This window comes from Monomorium pharaonis, chromosome 9 (genome assembly GCF_013373865.1).
Source record: "Monomorium pharaonis isolate MP-MQ-018 chromosome 9, ASM1337386v2, whole genome shotgun sequence".
Classification (NCBI taxonomy): domain Eukaryota; kingdom Metazoa; phylum Arthropoda; class Insecta; order Hymenoptera; family Formicidae; genus Monomorium; species Monomorium pharaonis.
The window spans coordinates 13311341-13330563 of NC_050475.1; the positions used below are offsets into that span (position 1 = coordinate 13311341).

The following is a 19223-nucleotide window of genomic DNA, read 5'->3' on the forward strand; positions in this document are numbered from 1 at the left end:
CCATCTGCGATTTATGATAACTCAATAAATAATTTTTGGCAGACGTTTTGTTTTTCGATGCATTAGTAACTACGCCAATCCTCTTTCTTGTCGGCCCAAGCACGAAATCTTTTACGTCTAATGAATGACGCAGATTGAGCAATAGCACTGATAACACAGGATATATGCGCTTCCCGAACGCAGCCCTAGTCGTGACTTTTCTTCAACTTCTAGAAGTCGACATTTAGTCGACTTCCTGTCAACTGTGCTTTTAGGGTAGCTATTTTGAACGTGGCCGTTTCGAACGTGGCCATTTCGAACGTGGTCAAATTTGCGCGTGGCCATTTCGGACGTTCCCGGGAAAAGTAGATATAGGATTACAGATTTAAGAGTTGTAAGATAATTGGGATTCAGGAAATACGATAGAAAACTAGTTAGTGGATATAGTAATGAGTATTTAAGTTTTATGCGTTAAATATGCAAATGGTAAAGAATAAATTGTAAACTGTGATTATAAACCATAAAGTATAACTATTACAGGAAATAAGGCTGTAATATTTTGTATATAATTGTATAAGTGTATAAGCGTATTTTTTGTATTTTGTATTTTGTATATTTATTGTATTAGCGTAGATACCTAGTGTTAACATCACTTGTATTAAAGATTTGTAAAGACTCTTAACGTTAAATTAAACATATGTTAGTATACAGTCTAGTCGGTTACACGCTCAGGAGATTATTTAGGGAGCACATGTGATGTTAGATAGGATAGTATTTAGACCTTAGGACATTCAGTAGTGTGGATGGATGGAGGGATGAGTGATTAGAAAAGCTTTGTAAACCAAGTCCCCTTCTTGGCAATTTTGTACTGTTGAAGAGAATAAATATTATTATTATTATTATTATTATTATTATTATTATTATTATTATTATGAAAATCTCTATAATGCAATAATATTTTATTAAGACTAATGAATTTTTGATGAAATTTTAGTAAAATCACTAATCAAAATGTTCCAATATAAAACATAACATTAGACATAATATCATCGAAGTTTTGACAAAGTTTTTTTTATAAATTTATTAAAATTATTTTATTAGAGAATATTATTAAACTGATTATTGAATAAAAAATAAGTGTTTTTGTTCACTGCATTAATTGTTTGAATACTTTAATATTTGTATTTTTTACAGGCATATGTGTATACAGATGCTAAAAAAATTATTGGTGTTGAAATGAATGAAGAATTATGCAATCTCCAAAATGAAATTGTGTGTAAATTTAAAATGAACTCTCGTATATCGATTTTATACAAAAGAATAGAGGAAGTTCCGGAAATAATCGAGCAGAGTGATGTTATTATTATTAATAATGCGTTTGAATTTTATTTACCTAGAAATGTACAGATAGATATATGGAAATTTTTTAGAACTGTAGTAAAAACAGGAACGCTGCTCGTCACTCGTCCGTCTGTTGAAACGACTTTTAAAACTTTGCTAATCGGAATTCCAGTGGAAAAGTGGTTAAAACCTCTTAAAAAGGCGGATTCTGATCAATCTTCTTTTTCATTAGACGAAGATAAATTTTCCGAAATATGGTGTTACGAAGTTCTTTAAGAATATTGTTTTTTAAAAAGTAATTTTATTGAAGATACTAGATTTTAAGTAATTCATATACATATATTTGTTATATGTTTTACAAAATAAGAGAAATATTATAACACGAAAGGAACAAATGTCCTTGTATTTTATTCAACTTCCCAGCAACATATATATAATTAATATATTATTAGTATATAACGAAATATAACAAGTAATATTACGTACACGGTATATGTAGTGCAAATGTTAGTTGTAATTTTTCACTCATGGATTATAGCAATTATATAATATAAGTGTAACAGGTAAATAAAATGTAATATAACAGTTACATTACAGTGTAACGTACGCGGGAACATTAAAACTTAAATTGTAATAATTATTTTAAATTGAATCTTAATATTGGAATGCATGAGTATTGATTTCTTTTTTTGGTTACTGGCGGTACCAGGCGCAGGTCGATATCAGAATCGAAATCGATTGAGCATAGGGTTGCACCTTGAGACAAAACCTTCCTTCTCCACTAGGAATTAAGCTTGCGTAGGGGAAAAAAAGTAGAGGGAAATTAGATATAAATAAGGGAATCAAAACGCTTAAGCAGAGTTGAGTTAGAATCGTTAAGCTCAGTTCAGCTCAGTACAGTCTTGATCTTTGTCGAAACCTTTAAATCTTAGTTTTACCGAGCGACTCTTTTAATCTGCGGTTAGCCTGTAGCATCATTCGGGTTTTAAACCTTAGGGTTTGTTTTGAAATCGGATTTTTGGAATAAAGGTAATTAACTTGATTTCTCTTTAAGATCATTTTGAATTCTCTTCTTATTCTGTCACTGCCATTTGAGTGGCAACAGATCAAATCAAACTCTGTCGCTGCCGAGAGCATTGAGACAGATCTTTCAGGCCCTGTCGCTGACGTTAACGTGGCAACAGATCTGAAGCCTGACTTCCTCAGATATGGCAACTGAGTATTGTTAATAAATCTAACTATAAAATATTTAATGCCCAAAAAAGGTGTAAGAATTTGTAACCGTGAATTTCAAATCTTATTAGCTACGGATAGCCGCGGAAATTCAGGGTTCGGGCGTCGGGCCGGTTGAGTGAATAACGAAGGCAAAAGATATATGCTTAAAGGTGCGTTCGGGGAGACACTATTAACGCTACAAACGCTAACGCTATCTGAACTGTTCGTGGAGCCAATAGCGCGGTAGTGATAGCGAGTTTCGTGAACAGCTATAGCGTAGCAAACGCTGTTGGGCAGTTGATTAGCCACTGCCAGCAATATTAACAAAATGTTTATATATATATTAATAATTATTTATGTTAACTATGTTACTTAGTATATTTATTTTTTTTTCTTTATATATATGATACTTATTTGTTTATATTTATTTTATATTCAATATTTTAATAATTATAAAATGATTATTAAACAATTAAATTTTTCAATGGAAATTGAAATTATTGAAGTTCATAAAATAAAAATTATTAAAATTATTTACGATCTTATTAAATAAATTTTTTAATTTTTAAATAAATTAAATAATAATTAATAAGTCCTATATATTACTCTTTAATTAAAATTATTTTATATGTAATAAAATAAAATAATTTAAACAATTTCCTATAAATTTTTATTTTGTTCCATTTTTCTATCTTAATTCAAAATCAAATTAATTAATTAATTTATAATATTTATTTTACATAATATTATATGTTTGAAGCTTTATGCCTAATATAATTTTTTTATGTAAATTTATGTTCTTTTGCACCATGTCGTATACTGTCGCTCTTGAATTGCATTAATTATTTAAACTAAAATTTTAAAATAATATATGATTACGTTATCAATTTAATTGATAATAATAATACTTAAGTCGTTTACATATTTGCAATTGGTACAGAAAAGGATTGCATTTCAAGACAAATAGTACATGCAGTCTAATGAATCAAAATAGTATATATTATTATACATATTTTGATGAAAAATAATATTAAACTCAAAGATCCAGTCTTGATCACCTTGATAAAAATATATTAATGAAATATTTCACAAAAACTTTTTTATTTGATCCCTTTTTATTATTTATTAAGATTTATTAAAATGCATTAAAATTCATTAAAATTTATTAAAATTTATTAAAAATTAATATTTAACATTTATTAAAATTTATAAAATTTATTTATATAATAAATAACAATGTAATAAAATAAATTTTATGAATTTTAAGAAATTTTAACAAATTTAAATGAGTATATATTAAGAAATTTTAATATATTTTAATAAATTTAATAAATTTTAATGAAACAGATCTCTCTCTCTCTCTCTTTCTCTCACAATGAAGAGAGATTTTTAATTAAATATTTTCATTAGAACATATAAACAATTTTTTATTTTCTTCTTTCAAGATCACGCATAAATTTTCTCTAACCTTAAAAGAGAGATAGCACGTGATGTTTAAACAGACAATGGTGGGGATGGTTGAGCCAAACGCTATCCATGCACTACCTCTGAAGCAGTAGCATGGATAGCGCGCGTTTATGACGTCAAACGCTACGGACAGTGACGTCATCATAATTTTGATAGCGCTATCCAGCGTCTCGGCGAACAGCGGTAGTGCTACGTAGCGCTAATAGTGAGCTCCCCGAACGCACCCTAATACTATGATATTTATTATAATCTAAACCTAACTACTATTTACAATGGCCCCTCTGCTAATGTGTGCTTTCCAGTAAGACACAGTGTAACACAGTGTCCACTAGTGTGAGCGAGACACACTGACATGTTCTTTCTCACACTAATGGACACTGTGTTACACTGTGTCTTGCTGGAAAGCACACAATATATACAATCCTTAAGGCTAGTATGCGAGGCGCATAAGCGTAACATTGGCGATCTGTATCGCGGTGCGCATGTGCGCGTGGTGTTTCGACGCCGGATTGGCTGCGGCAGGCGTACGGCCCGTGCGTCGATCGGTCGGTACGCCGATTGGCGAAGGCGGTCGGTTCGAAGTACGCGGTGCTCGTGGCGGTACAGCTACGGCTGTGCGGTGCGAGGCGGCGCTCGTGTCGGTCGCGGCGGTAGCCGGATTGGCTGCGATACTACAGTCGCGGTTACGCGGTGCGGCGCGGCGTTCTCTTTTGCTGAGTCGGTCGGGCGCGGCGCTCTGATTGGTCGCGGCGATGCGCAGCTGCGCGGTACGGAGCTTGGCTCGGTAGCTACAACCATCAGCTGTGACGGCAATCAGCTGTTGTTATCGAGAATCATCCCGCGTGGATGATTCTCCGCGGCGCCGGTTTCCCCTCAATACGGGGTCCCCGTGTACGGTGTTAGGATCGGTCGCTCAGTGCACGTACCGGAATCCGGGTGGCGAGCGGGGCGGTGATCAGTATGTGGCGCGAGAAAGCGCTTAGTGCGCGCTGGCAAGGAAGCCGGGCTGAGATTATGTCGGCACTCAATTCGTGCACTAAGAGTCTTAGTTTAATTCACTGAGAGGATCGGTCGGCTCAGTTCGCTAGACCGAGGAAATCTGCTCTTTTATCACCAGCGGAGGGCTTTTATAGCCCCCGTTTGGTGACAAGAGGAGCGGAGACGTACGGGGAAACAAGATAAGCGGAGGGGACTACGCGAGGTAGGAGGGTAACGGCCTGATAACAATGTGCCTTAACGGCGGCGAAGGAATGGCTCGTTACAAATTAAAAGTTTGAGATATCAAATAAATCAAGCAATAATCTCAAGTCGTAATCCTTTGATATTAATTACTGAATTAGATAAACTTTTAATTCAATCTTCTAAAAAACCTAAAGAACAAATTAAATATAAACTCATCAGGATTGATTTTGAAATTAACTTTCCTTATTTTATAAATATCAAGAAAACAAATCTTCGTTATCAAATTTATAAAATTCGTTATCTTTTTGGTAAAAATTAATTTTCTCACAAACTTGTCCAGTTCCGGGTAAATTACTTAAATGTATTGACCCAAAACGGACATTAAAATCAGAACGTGACAACAGTAATATGGCCTCTTATTATTGTTACATAACTATAATTATTCTTGTATATGTTACGGTATATATTTTTTTGTACATGCTAATCCCAGAAAAGATCTTTGAATTAATTTTAAGCGTAAGCAAACTATTATTTGTTTTTGTCTGAAATTAGACTTTTTCTGAAATTAGTGTGTGCAAAAGGATGTACATATTTTGGCATAAAAAAGGAAAAAATAAGAATGTTGAATTATATATATTACATATTTTGCACTTAAAATACTGAAATGGGATTACATAGGCCCGTATTCATAGTCGAGTCTCAGGTCAGCACTTAAAATGATCTTGGTCAAGTCGGTCTTATTCAATCAAGACCATCTTAAGAACAATAGATTTCGTAGTCATGAAATAAGATGATCTTCACGAAGAAGATTGTAAATCAAGTAAGCTCAGGTAAATCTTATTTGATTCAAGATCATCTTGACGAAGATGTTCTTAAGGTTGAACTTATTTGATATTCGGCAACTTCCGTAATATTTCTGTTGGATTCTCCAATAGGAACGTTGCATTTATTATCATCTGCTCATGTTTTTATATTATTGTCATAGTTCATGGTGTAATAAGCAGTCACTGCAAAAAGACCAATTATATTAGTATTAAATTAGGAGGAACAGGTTATTGGCAAGGAGAAAGTAAGAAAAGTAGTGAATAAATTAAAATTAGGAAAAGCGGGTGGATTAGATGGAATTCCGAATGAGGTATGGAGATGGGGGGAGGAAGGTTAGAGGAGTGTATAGTGGAATTTTTGAATAGGGTATGGAAGAGAGATGAATGGCCAGAGAAATGGAAGGAGGGAGTAGTGGTACCGATTGTTAAAAAAGGAGAGGGGAAGCAGGTGACGAAGTATAGGGGAATAACATTAATGCCCACGCTATATAAGGTATACGCAAAAATTTTAGCAGAGAGGTTAAATGAGGAGATTGAGGAAAAGGGAATAATCCCAGAAAATCAGGCAGGCTTTAGGAATAAGAGAGGGACAATAGATAATATTTATGTATTAAACTACTTAGTAAATAGAAGTGTAGACAAAAAAGGTGGAAAATTAGTAGCATTATTCGTAGATTTGAAGGCGGCATTTAATTCGGTAGATAGAGGAATTTTGATAAAGACGATGAGAGAGAGGGGGATTAGAGAAGGTTTAATAGAGAGAGTACCGATGTAGCACCAATGACTTAATTCGGTCAGCTGCAGCAGTCAGCATCGAGCGCATTGCGCGAGATTCCGCGCAATCCGCTCGACAATTAGCGCAATGCTCCTTAGACAGCACTTGCTGTTTAAGCAAGATTTTGGAATACTGACCGATTTACACCCTCACGCAATCCTCCCCTTCTCTCGATCCAACTACCGAATTAACGGATATATAAACCGCCGAAAGAAAGTGAGGGATGGGTCAATCAGAAGTCGACAATCCGAGATAACACACAGCACTCTGCTTTGCGGGGTCATGTATCGCCGACACAAAACATTGTAATAAATACAACCACGACACTTTGCTTTGCGGGGTCGTGGACAATGCACTCATAGACGCGACACTCTGCCTTGCGGGGTCGTGATCTAATCGCACACTGTAAAACATACAATATAATGAAAGTGTTCAAAACGAATAACGGTGTGAGTGACTAAATATCCTCCTTGCGAGATCTCTGGCAGCGATCCCTAACGTACTCCTAACGAGGGATACAACAGTTAAAAGGGAAAGTTAAAAGGGGTACAACAGTTAAAAGGGAAGTTAAAAGGGAAAACCAGAATTTCTCCCGAAAGTATCACCCTAGCAGAAGTGACTGGCACTTGGCCACCAATTGCACGTGTTTTACAAAATTTCCAGTACAATGCACATAAGTTAGCGACTTAGGGTACGTTCGGGGAGACACTATTAACGCTACAAACGTTAACGCTATCTGAACTGTTCGTGGAGCCAATAGCGCGATAGTGATAGCGAGTTCCATGAACAGCTATAGCATAGCAAACGCAGTTGCGCAGTTGGTTAGCCACTGCCAGCAATATTAACAAAATATTTATATATATATATATATATTAATAATTGTTTATGTTAACTATGTTACTTATATTTATTATAATTTTTTTTAATATATATAATATATATATAATACTTATTTATTTATATTTATTTTTTATTAAATATTTTAATAATAATAAAATGATTATTAAACAATTAAATTTTTCAATGGAAATTGAAATTATTAAAGTTCACAAAATAAAAATTATTAAAGTTATTTACGATCTTATTAAATTAATTTTTTAATTTTTAAATAAATTAAATAATAATTAATAAGTCCTATATATTACTCTTTATATGTAATAAAATAAAATAATTTAAACAATTTTCTATAAATTTTTATTTTGTTCCATTTTTCTATCTTAATTCAAAATCAAATTAATTAATTAATTTATAATATTTATTTTACATAATATTATATGTTTGAAGCTTTATGCCTAATATAATTTTTTTATGTAAATTTATGTTCTTTTGCACCATGTCGTATACTGTCGCTCTTGAATTGCATTAATTATTTAAACTAAAATTTTAAAATAATATATGATTACGTTATCAATTTAATTGATAATAATAATACTTAAGTCGTTTACATATTTGCAATTGGTACAGAAAAGGATTGCATTTTAAGACAAACAGTACATGCAGTGTAATGAATCAAAATAGTATATATTATATACATATTTTGATGAAAAATAATATTAAACTCAAAGATCCAGTCTTGATCACCTTGATAGAAATATATTAATGAAATATTTCACAGAAACTTTTATTTGATCCCTTTTTTTTATTAAGATTAATTAAAATGCATTAAAATTCATTAAAATTTATTAAAAATTAATATTTAACATTTATTAAAATTTATAAAATTTATTTATATTATAAATAACAATGTAATAAAATAAATTTTATGAATTTTAAAAAATTTTAACAAATTTAAATGAGTACATATTAAGAAATTTTAATATATTTTAATAAATTTAATAAATTTTAATGAAACAGATCTCTCTCTCTCTCTCTCTCTCTCTCTCTCTCTCTCTCAATGAAGAGAGATTTTTAATTAAATATTTTCATTAGGACATATAAACAATTTCTTATTTTCTTCTTTCAAGATCACGCATAAATTTTCTCTAACCTTAAAAGAGAGATAGCACGTGATGTTTAAACAAACAATGGTGGGGATTGAGCCAAACGCTATCCATGCACTATCCATCCACTACCTCTGAAGCAGTAGCATGGATAGCGCGCGTTTATGACGTCAAACGCTACGGACAGTGACGTCATCATAATTTTGATAGCGCTATCCAGCGTCTCCGCGAACAGCGGTAGTGCTACGTAGCGCTAATAGTGAGCTCCCCGAACGCACCCTTAGACGGGAGGGTGTGTGTGTGTGTGTGTGTGTGTGTGTGTGTGTGTGTGTGTGTGTGTGTGTGTGTGTGTGTGTGTGTGTGTGTGTGTGTGTGTGTGTGTGTGTGTGTGTGCGTGCGTGCGTGCGTGCGTGCGTGCGTGCGCGCGCGCGCGCGCATTTTTTGCACAACATGGGTTTGCAACTTTCCACGCAAACAAGAAAAAAATCATTCCAAACATGGCCACTTTGAACGTGGCCAATTTGAACGTGGTCATTACGAACGTGGCCATTTCGAACGTAGCCATTCCGAACGTGGCTACTCCGAACGTGGTCATTCCGAACGTGGCCATTTCGAACGTGGCCGTTCCGAACGTGGGCAAATTGAACTCCGTGCAATGTTTCACGTGGCTATTCCGAACGTGACCATTTCGAACGTTGCCATTTCGAACGTCGGAAAATTATATCCACTCCCCAGAATCACTTCTGACGAAAAGGAAGAATCTATGATCATAGGTGGACAGCGAGGACGACAGCAAAAATCACAAGCGAATGAAATCATATCGAAGATTATCGCAGAATCAAGCAAATACCTAAAGAACATTGAGGGTAAACACAACGAAGTACAGCACCGGGAGACCGAAGTAAAGACAAGCGTTCAAATTACCGATGCATCGCACAGCGACAAGAGCGCGATCAAGCGTGACAACGACGAACCAAACGTACCCGGCGAGTCAGTCTCAGCGCGACCGTCGAACCTGACGCAAAGCCGAATTCACGAGGACTGCGAGGAGATTATAGCGATTTTGATTGAAGCGCTACACGAAAAAAAGATGGAATATTCAAATTTCCTGGACTTGCCGAAAGAGGAGGAAGAAACCAGGAAGGTATTCACACAGGTGCTAAAAGACAACAACGTCGAGAAAATTCAAAGTCGCATAGCGACGATTAAATCGTTTACGCGGCAATTCAGCCAGCGAACACAACCCACACCGAGGAAGGAGCTTCAACGTGCGGACGAGGAGACAAGAGAAAAATACAATAAAGCAATAGACCATAATCTCGAAACGCATCGAACGAGGTAAAATTAGATCTTAAAAAACCCAGCGGAGAGGACTTGGCGAGACTACGATTACTGACGCATACCACCAGACATCCAATGACGGAGGAGAATGAGAACATCGAGTTTCACGTACTGTTAATGTACAAAAACGGTACGATAATAGCCAAACAATTCTTTCCGACGGAACCCGATCGAGCGGCAGAAACGGGTGTAATACCCAAAGTAACAAACTGAGGCATCAAGACAAGAAGAAACCGAGGTAACCCAGGCAAAGTGTTACGATGTGTCAGAAGACGAGGAAGTGACATAGGGCAACAAGCGTAAAGAGATCAGTAAGCGCGTAAAAGAAAGAGGATTTTATCGAGTGAGGAGGAGGACAACAACTCCGAACCGAACAAAAACTCGAAGAGACCAAAATCCACTCACGGAACCTCAAGACGTAAGCCAGAAAGACCGTTGAGAAAAAGCAAGAAGATCGACGGCAGGTTTCTGAGACGACCAGAGACATATAAACGCGGCAAGGTCAAAAAATTCGCTCCGAAGGCGAAGGTAATCGAGACCAAGACAATCAACGTCTCGGTAATAAGAAGAACAGACCAAGACAACGCGAGCAAAGGGGCGACAAGCGGCGACAGCTGTGAGCCGGTGCGAGCGAGACAAACATTTGTCAACGAAGAAAACGAGAGAACGGATAAACCATAGCCTAGCACATCGAGGCAGGCGGACATCTGGAAACAGAGACAGCATACCTGAAACAGAAAGACAAACAAATGTAAATATTAAACAGAAACATAACACTAGATATAAGGGAAGCGTCCCAGATGCGCACAATAATAAACGGACACAGCAGGCTGAATGAAACGGACACAGTAACAAACAGACACAGACCAAACGGACACAGTAACAAATGCGCACAGACCGAACGGACACAGTAACCAACAAACTTACCACATGGGTTGTGACTCAGGGCACCCCTACCGACGGGGTGGGTGCGGGAGGGAGGGCGAAGCTCTCCTTGCACCCCCCCCCCTCCGGTGTGTGTGTGTGTGCGCTCGCGCGCGCGCGCGCGCGCCCAAAGCATTCTTTGCACATAGGTTTACGACTGTGCGCATTTGGTCTGTGCGCATTCGCTACTGTGTCTGTTTGATCTGTGTCCATTTGTTACTGTGTCCGTTTCACTCAGCCTGCTGTGTCCGTTTATTACTGTGCGCATCTGGGACTCACTCAATATAAAATTAGACGTAAGTTACACACATATGTATATATACGTGTAAACACAGCAAACATGAACCGTAAAATTAAATATAGAATCAAAGCATTTACCCTAGAAAGTATACTAACTGTAATTAACACAAAATTTTGATTTATTTTGAAAAAGGAATCTTAATCATAAAACGAAATAAAATTCTTTCATTTATTTACTTTTGATAGCCATTCTAACATGATTAACACAAGTGCGAGGATACTTACCGTACTTTTAGATTTCTAACCGTAATTTTAAAAAGTTTTAAACCTAAAAAAGTTCAAAAAAAAATTTATTTTTAACGTGTATTTTCAATCTTATGTTTCACTAAATACATATATATACATATCTATACTCTCATTGATAATACTTAATTAAGCGTACAAACATTTTACCTTAGTGGTAAGTGTATGGGAGCGTCCGAAATGGCCACGTTCGAAATGGCCACGTTTGAAACGGCCACGTTCGGAATGGCTACGAGAAATATTGCACGGAGTTCAATTTGCCCACGTTCGAAACGACCACGTCTGAAACGGCCACGTCCAAAATGGCCACGTTCGGAACGGCCACGTTCGATACGGCCACGTTCGAAATGGCCACGTATATTTTACATAACTTCCAGTACAATGCACATGGGTTAACACAGTGTTTCGACTCGGGTCGGGTTTTTTGCGCATGCGCAACTGAACAAACATCAATGACGTACTAATTTCGGACACAAAAAGGTACCATCGAGTTTATTACTCAATCATTCTGCTAAGTTTGTATTAAATATTATTATTATCATATATTATTATTAAAAGTTTTTAATAGTACTATATAAATTTTAAATAAATCAAATTTTGTAGTGTATACATAATAAAAATAAAAATATAAGCTAAATAAAAGGAAAGTGGGTAATGAAGATTATTTAAACGAAGATTTTTATAATAACAAAAATTTTATTTGGCAGAATCTCGAAGAATATCAACATTCGTTGCAAGGGTAAGGAAAACTGCCAAAAACCGTACCAATATTCATACAAAAAACTACAATTTTAATTTTAATTTTATAAAATATTTTATAAAAAACAAGAAATCACAAATAATGTCACAGATTAAAATCAGAAAAAAAGAAACAAATCACAGATTTATTTAAAAATAAAATTTTACATACAGTAAATTTATAAACCTAATTGAAATATTTAGAATCTGAAAACTTAATTGAAATATGTATTTAAAATCTGAAAAATAAAAGTTAAGTTTTATATGTATATATATATATATATATATATATATATATATATACACATAAACTATATGTAATATACATAAACTATATGCAAATAAAACAAATATTCTGAAAAGAAACAAAGTTATTAAGAAACAAATTTATAATTAATAATTTTAAAAAAAGCATGTAATTTTAAAATATTTTGTGGTTAGACGAGTAATTTAGTTAAAATAAAAAAGATATAAATAAAATATAAACATAAAATAAAATTAAAGAGAACATAACAGATGTGCAATATAATAAATAAAAAATAAAATGATTGAAAAGTACTATCTATTACAAACCAGACTTATACTTTCTTTCATATAAATTTTGCGGATTATGTAAATTTAAATGTTCTAAATCAACTTTAAAATTTATGCAGTTAATATCGTCAGCTTGAAAACTTGATCACGTTATGCAAATTGCATTAATAGTCTCTACAGACCCATACAGCACAAAGCCTCCGATTAAGTTCCCAGGGAGTTCATTTTGCTGAGCTCCTGAGGAGCTTATAAAATTCGACAAAACAAGCTCCCAGGGAGTTCGTTTTGCTGAGTTTCCGAGAACCTTACAAAATTCGACAAAACAAGCTCCCAGGAAGTTCGTTTTGCTGAGTTTTCAAGAAGTTTACAAAATTCGACAAAACAAACTCCTAAAGATTGAACATATCGGATAAATTAATGTACTGCATGTATAGTCATATAGCCGCGAGTAGTTCGCAAGATCGCCATTAGGCGAAGGCACGGCGCTCCTTCTCGTGAGAAAATTTACTCCAAAAGGCTTATAAGAAAAAACCATCACTCGCGGCTTACCTAGCAGTTAGTACTTCACTAGCAGCAAAGTGTAGTATATATTGTTTTTGTTACACGAAGAGAGTTCGTGAGCCTTCGCAACTCAGAGAGAGTTTCCGAAAATTGAGAAAATATAAAAATAAAATTTTTTTCGGCAGCTCCTATGTCCGCTTTTGAGAGCTCCCTGAGAGCTTTATTTAAGCTCGCAGGGAGTTCAGAAATAATGTTTTAAGAACTCCTTGCGAGCTTCAAAATAATTCCCGTGAAGCTTCTATATAAGCTCCCTGATAGCTTCATCTAAGCTCTCAGGGAGCTCCCAAAAGCGGACATAAGAGCTCCCGGAAAGCTTATATAGAAATTTCTTGAAAATTATTTTGAAGCTTGCAGGGAGCTCTTAAAACATAATTTCTGAACTCCTTTCGAGCTTAGATGAAGCTCTCAGGAAGCTTGTATAAAAGCTTCCCGGGAATTACTTTTAAGCTCGCAGGGAGCTCTTAAAACATGACTTATAAACTCTCTGCGAGCTCAAATGAAGCTCTCAAGGAGCTCTCAAAAGCGGACATAGCAGTTCCCAGCGAGCTCCGTGCGAATTTTTTGGAAGCTTAAATGAAGCTTATGAAAAATTTTGTGAACTCCTCGGGAGCTCCCCGAGAGCTCCCCGTGCTGTGTGGGGATAAACGATTTCGTTTCTTAGTTTTTACGTCGGTTACTATTGAGAAAATACGTTCAGCTTCTGCATTTGAATGTGGAAAAGATAAAACTGCTTGAACCAATAATTCGATATTTGGAAACATTTTCGCGTCATTAGCATCTTTAAAATTTAATATTTTTTGCTACATGTCGTCTATGTTCAAACAAGCTAATTTTTATATTTCAAAATTATTGTAAATTGATGGTAAAATTATCCACTCGTATGCTAATTTTACTGTGTCTATATTTCCTATATGCATAGCAATATTACTCAAATCTTTAATTTTATTTCGACCTTCATCATACAAAGCAATTTGCGGATTTAAAAAGGTTAATTGTTCAAAAATGGTTTCTTTGTATGGCAATCGTTTTAACATATCCCGAACTGCTGTTACAAAAAATTGAAACAATTTACTTTAACTTGATATGCGCATTCTGAAGAGAGTGTTGTTAAAAAGCTCTCACAATCCGGTCCTACATATATATCATTGACATTTAACAAATTATGTTTATCATCTATATTTAAAGTTGTAATATATCTTTTAAAGAATCTAAAGTCATAAAATTTTGTCCAATTTCACAAATTAATTGTTGACTCATTTCGAATAATTTATGAATAAGAATTTTACGTGATTGAAAGAAGGCATTAAAAATGTTAAAAATATTGAATAAACATTTTTTAAAAAGTAAGTAGGCTTTTATGGAATCATCGTTTAATAATTGTAAAATAGTTTCTGCAAATTTTAATTTTATCTTCTACTATTGCTAAAAAAAAATATTTTTTTAAAACGTCTCAATTTTCAAGTACTCTAATAACATATTTATGTAAAACAAGCCATCTAGTATTACTTAACTTTAAAATCTTATTTCTTTCCATATTAAAAAATTCTTGACATTCATTTAAAATTGCGCATTGTTTTGCACTTCCCGAAACAAAGGGAATAAGTCCCAGATGCGCACAGTAACAAATGGACACCACTAATCAAATTCTATAAATTCATCCTAACCCTAACCAACCCAGCAACCTGATTGGTGGTGTCCGTTTGTTACTGTGCGCATCTGGGACGCTCCTAACAAAGGTTGCAATACTACGAATTAAATATTCATACAACTGCGGTAATTGTTCGCAAGCTTTACTTGCTATAAGCGCAGCTGAATGGCAAATACAATTTAATGATATAAGACCCGGTACTTCTAATTTCAAACGTGACATAAAAGAATTATTACAACCAATCATTACAGACGCGTTATCGCTTGCCATTCCAACAATATTATTTAAAGGAATTTGTTTGTCATTTAAAAGATTTTTAAAAATTAGAAATATTTTATTCGCGAACCATCTGTTGCATCCATCGGTACTAATTCTAAAAATTGTGTTTTTACTTTTTTATTAATTGGTGATACGTATTTTGCAAGAACACACATTACTTTCGTATCGGAAATATATGTCAGTGCTTTCATCTATAGATATTAAAAATTTTTTTTTACAAGTTCTTGTATTTCACGTTTTGCAATTACTTGTGTAACTATATTTTTACATTTATCGTGGGCTAGTGAAATATCTTGCGCGATTTTAGAATTATCAAAAATATCTTTTAATAATGAAATTAAGTGATCCGCAAGGTAAAAGGCAATGTTGTGTTCAGCAAAAAATGCTGCTAATTTTATTTCTGCTTTTTTAACTTTATTTTTATGTGATTCTGACACGAAGACTCTATCATTATTAATATTCTCTTTATTTTGAAACTTTATATTATTAATGTGTTTGACAGTCTGTGAGTGCTTGTTTAAATCTGTTTTAGTACAGTGAATGGTTTTGTTGCAGACAGTACATAAAGCTTTATTAACTGTAGAGTGTGGAACCAACCACTCTTTAAAATTTTTATCATCTAACTACACTTGTTGAAACTCTTTAACTTTACGTTTTTTGGCTCCTTCCTTTGGATTCATACTTATTTATTTTTAATTTACTTAATAATAGATAATACTTAATTTAGACTTATCTTTTTCGCCGCTCGCCAAAACTTACGAGATCATAATATATTACGTCTCTGCAACCTGTAATTAATAATCCGTTTATACTTTTTATTTACTTAATTAGTGAGGTAATAGATGTTATACATTGCACATATTTACCTCATTTAATTTATCTATGGCAACCTGTCAAAGATTACACAACCATCATAACCTTTTATGTCTTTTGTGTCGCTGCAATCTATAATTAATTGATTGATCCAATTATATTGATTTACTTATTATTTATTTACTTATATAAGATAATAGATGACATTAAGACCAGTTACCTCATTTAATTTATTTGCCGTAGCCCGCCAAAACCCCGTTATGCACCCATAACCTTTTCATTTGACACAGCATTGCACTCACGCTACTCTTGTCGCGCATGCGCGAAAAACCCGACCCGAGTCGAAACACTGGGTTAACGACTTAGACGGGATGGGTGCGGGAGGGGGGGCCGAACGCTCCCCTTGCACCCCCTGTGTGTGCGCGCGCGCATGCTCGTATGTGTGTGTGCGCGCAAAGCATTCTCTGCACAACATGGGTAGCAACTTTCCACGCAAAACAAGAAAAAAATCATTCCAAACATGGTCGTTTCAAACGTGGCCATTACAAACGTGGTAATTTTAAACGTGGCCATTCCGAACGTGGCTATTTTAGACGTGACCGTTTCGGACGTGGTCGTTTCGAACGTGGACAAATTGAACTCCATGCAATATTTCCCGTGGCCATTCCGAACGTGGCCGTTATTTGTATATTATTAGAACGGACCTGTTATATTTAAATTAGTATATTATTTCTCGTACATTCTTAGAATTTACTTTTGCAATCTAAATATCTTTTAATGTTTCTTTTTAGCGTTAAAAAATGTAACGTTACCAAAAATAACGAAATTATTTCTTTATTTTGATTACCGTACTGTAAATATATATACCGTACATAATATACTAAGAATACTGTTATAAGATCTATTATATATATATATATATATATATATATATATATATATATATATCATTATTCCGCAGCAGCTGCGAGTAGTTCGCGAGATCGCTGCTAGGCGAGAGCACGGCGCTTCTCCTTCTCGTAAGAAAATTTACACCAAAAATCTTATGAAAGAAAATCACCCACAGCAATAAATTGTCTCTTGATGTGTATAGTGAGCTCAATAGGTTTACCTAACAGCAAAGTGTAGTATCATTTTTGTCACTCGAAGAGAGTCCCTTGGGCCTTGAATAGAGCTTCAAGAGAATTGAGAAGATATAAAAATAAAATTTTAACTTTTGATTCTAGGTCTTATGCAGTGGCCAGAAAAGAGCGAGAAACACTATAGCTACTTCCTGGATAGATTATATGTTTAGGGGCTAAGATTTAGAAAGTTACATATACAGCTTAATACTAGCCATTTTTTCTAGATAGATGCTAGAAAGAATCTAAAAAAACTATCCAGAACCTAGCCCAGTTAACATAACATACCGTGCATATTTTATCATTGGTTCTACGTTGATATTCTAGTGATATTCTTTGTATTTACTGCAAAATATTCTCAGTATATTCTACGAAGCAGAAAAGGCGGAAATAGAAATGTACTTAGTATGTTCTCAAAAAATAGTAGTACGTATCTCGAATGTTGTCAGAATTTACGCAATGTACTGCTGCAATATCCTTCGAACATTCTTAGCATCTACGTGTGTTGTATGGGCACTTAGATTTAAGTATATACAAATACTAATATACAAATATATAACCACGTAGATACTAAGTATTAATAAGATAAGTGTGAAAGAGAAACGTCGACGGATCAGTCCCGTCACCTTTTTTTAAATTTAATTTTGACTCTTTTCCTGAAACTTTCATCTCACAAAAATCGCCAAAAAGGCGAGGAGATTGCGACCAACCGCGATACGGTTGCAAGGTGATGCGATCGATCCGACGTCGACCGAAAGTGATTGACCGCGATTAAGACCAAGTGAAGAAAGCGCGACGCGAACAGAACGAGTAACTACGGCAAGAGATCCAAAACTGCGGCAAAGGTCCGTAAATACGGTAAACTACGGTGCGTACCCCCCCCCCCTCCCCTCCAAGGCGACCAAAGCGAGGCGACCGAGCGCAGAGAGGGGACACCGACGCGAACCGGCGAAAGGACGACGGCCATGATGGTCGAGGAGAGTTTGTCTCGGGCAGTCACAGCGTGCGGACGTGACCGTGATTGCTATTAACAACTAAGGAACTTCGAATCGAGATAGTTGCGAGTTCCCCGAACGGCGAGAGGCAACACGCAATCGAGCCGGCAATTATAATCGGTGGCAGTGAACGATACTCGATCGTCGAACCGCGATCCGAGAAGCGCGTGAGTGCGAGATAACGCGGTGCGGACGCGAGGACTCGAGATCATCGCGAGGTGACCCGAGCGTGTAACAAAATGCTGACACGTTCAGGGCGCGACGGGGCGATTATGCCGTCTGTGCGACAATCGCGTGCGTGTACCAACGGTGTATATAATCGAACAGCGTATACGTCTGTTCACGTGAAGGACACGTGTGTGTGTGTGTGTGTGTGCGCGCGCGCGCGAGAAAGGGCACTGAAAGCCTGGTTGTATCAAGCATACCGAATAAATTGTGCATTAAGTTTACACGAACGAGATCATTCGTTCATTATTCGCAACGCACCCTTCCCACCGAGCGTTCCGAGCAGTTCCATCGCGACGTACGAGCGGACACCGGAACGTGACGAGCAATAACCTCGGCGGTTGAGGAGGTCAAACCGGCCTGGCGACTGTGGAGGATCGTGACCAACCGGAACCCGGAGATCATATCGAGGGTTACGCCGTAAACAGTAAGTGAAAGTCTAAGAATTATGGTGTTAACGCAACATTTCCTAGGACCCCGACATCCCACGAATATTGTCCGGCTACAACTTAACCTTCGTAACGCAGTTTCGCTTCCCATGGTTTATCTCGATAGGAGCGGTGCACTTGTACACGGTGCTTTTGGACACGATATCTTGCGCACGGTTCAAATGGCCACGGTGCATTTGCACACGGTGCATTTGCGCACTGTGCATTTGGACACAAAAGAAATTTTATTAAAAATGTACACCAGTTATATGCACACGTAAAATTTGACCACCGGATATTTGCACACGAAAAAATGCCCACCGTTCACTTGGACACGTAAAAGTTGCACA

At 35.7% G+C, this 19223-nt stretch overlaps 1 protein-coding gene and 1 long non-coding RNA gene across 3 annotated transcripts in view; one reads left to right on the forward strand and one right to left on the reverse strand.

The window, feature by feature from the left end:
- The window catches only part of LOC105831992, a 61654-nt gene extending 42976 nt beyond the window's left edge, over nt 1-18678 (forward strand). The window contains exon 5 of one of the 2 annotated variants that reach the window (XM_036291786.1): nt 1174-1958. In XM_036291786.1, coding sequence (XP_036147679.1) covers nt 1174-1596 — 423 coding nt within the window. In that variant the 3' untranslated portion in view covers nt 1597-1958. Of the gene's footprint in view, nt 1-1173; nt 1959-17330 lie in introns of those variants that run through there. The other variant, XM_036291787.1, reaches the window with a different exon arrangement.
- On the reverse strand, nt 3959-9057 carry LOC118647258. The gene is made up of 2 exons (XR_004964555.1): nt 8856-9057; nt 3959-4080 (listed from the first exon to the last, which is right to left on the reverse strand). It is a non-coding gene; the product is annotated as an uncharacterized LOC118647258 (long non-coding RNA).
- Nucleotides 18679-19223: the final 545 nt, after the last annotated feature.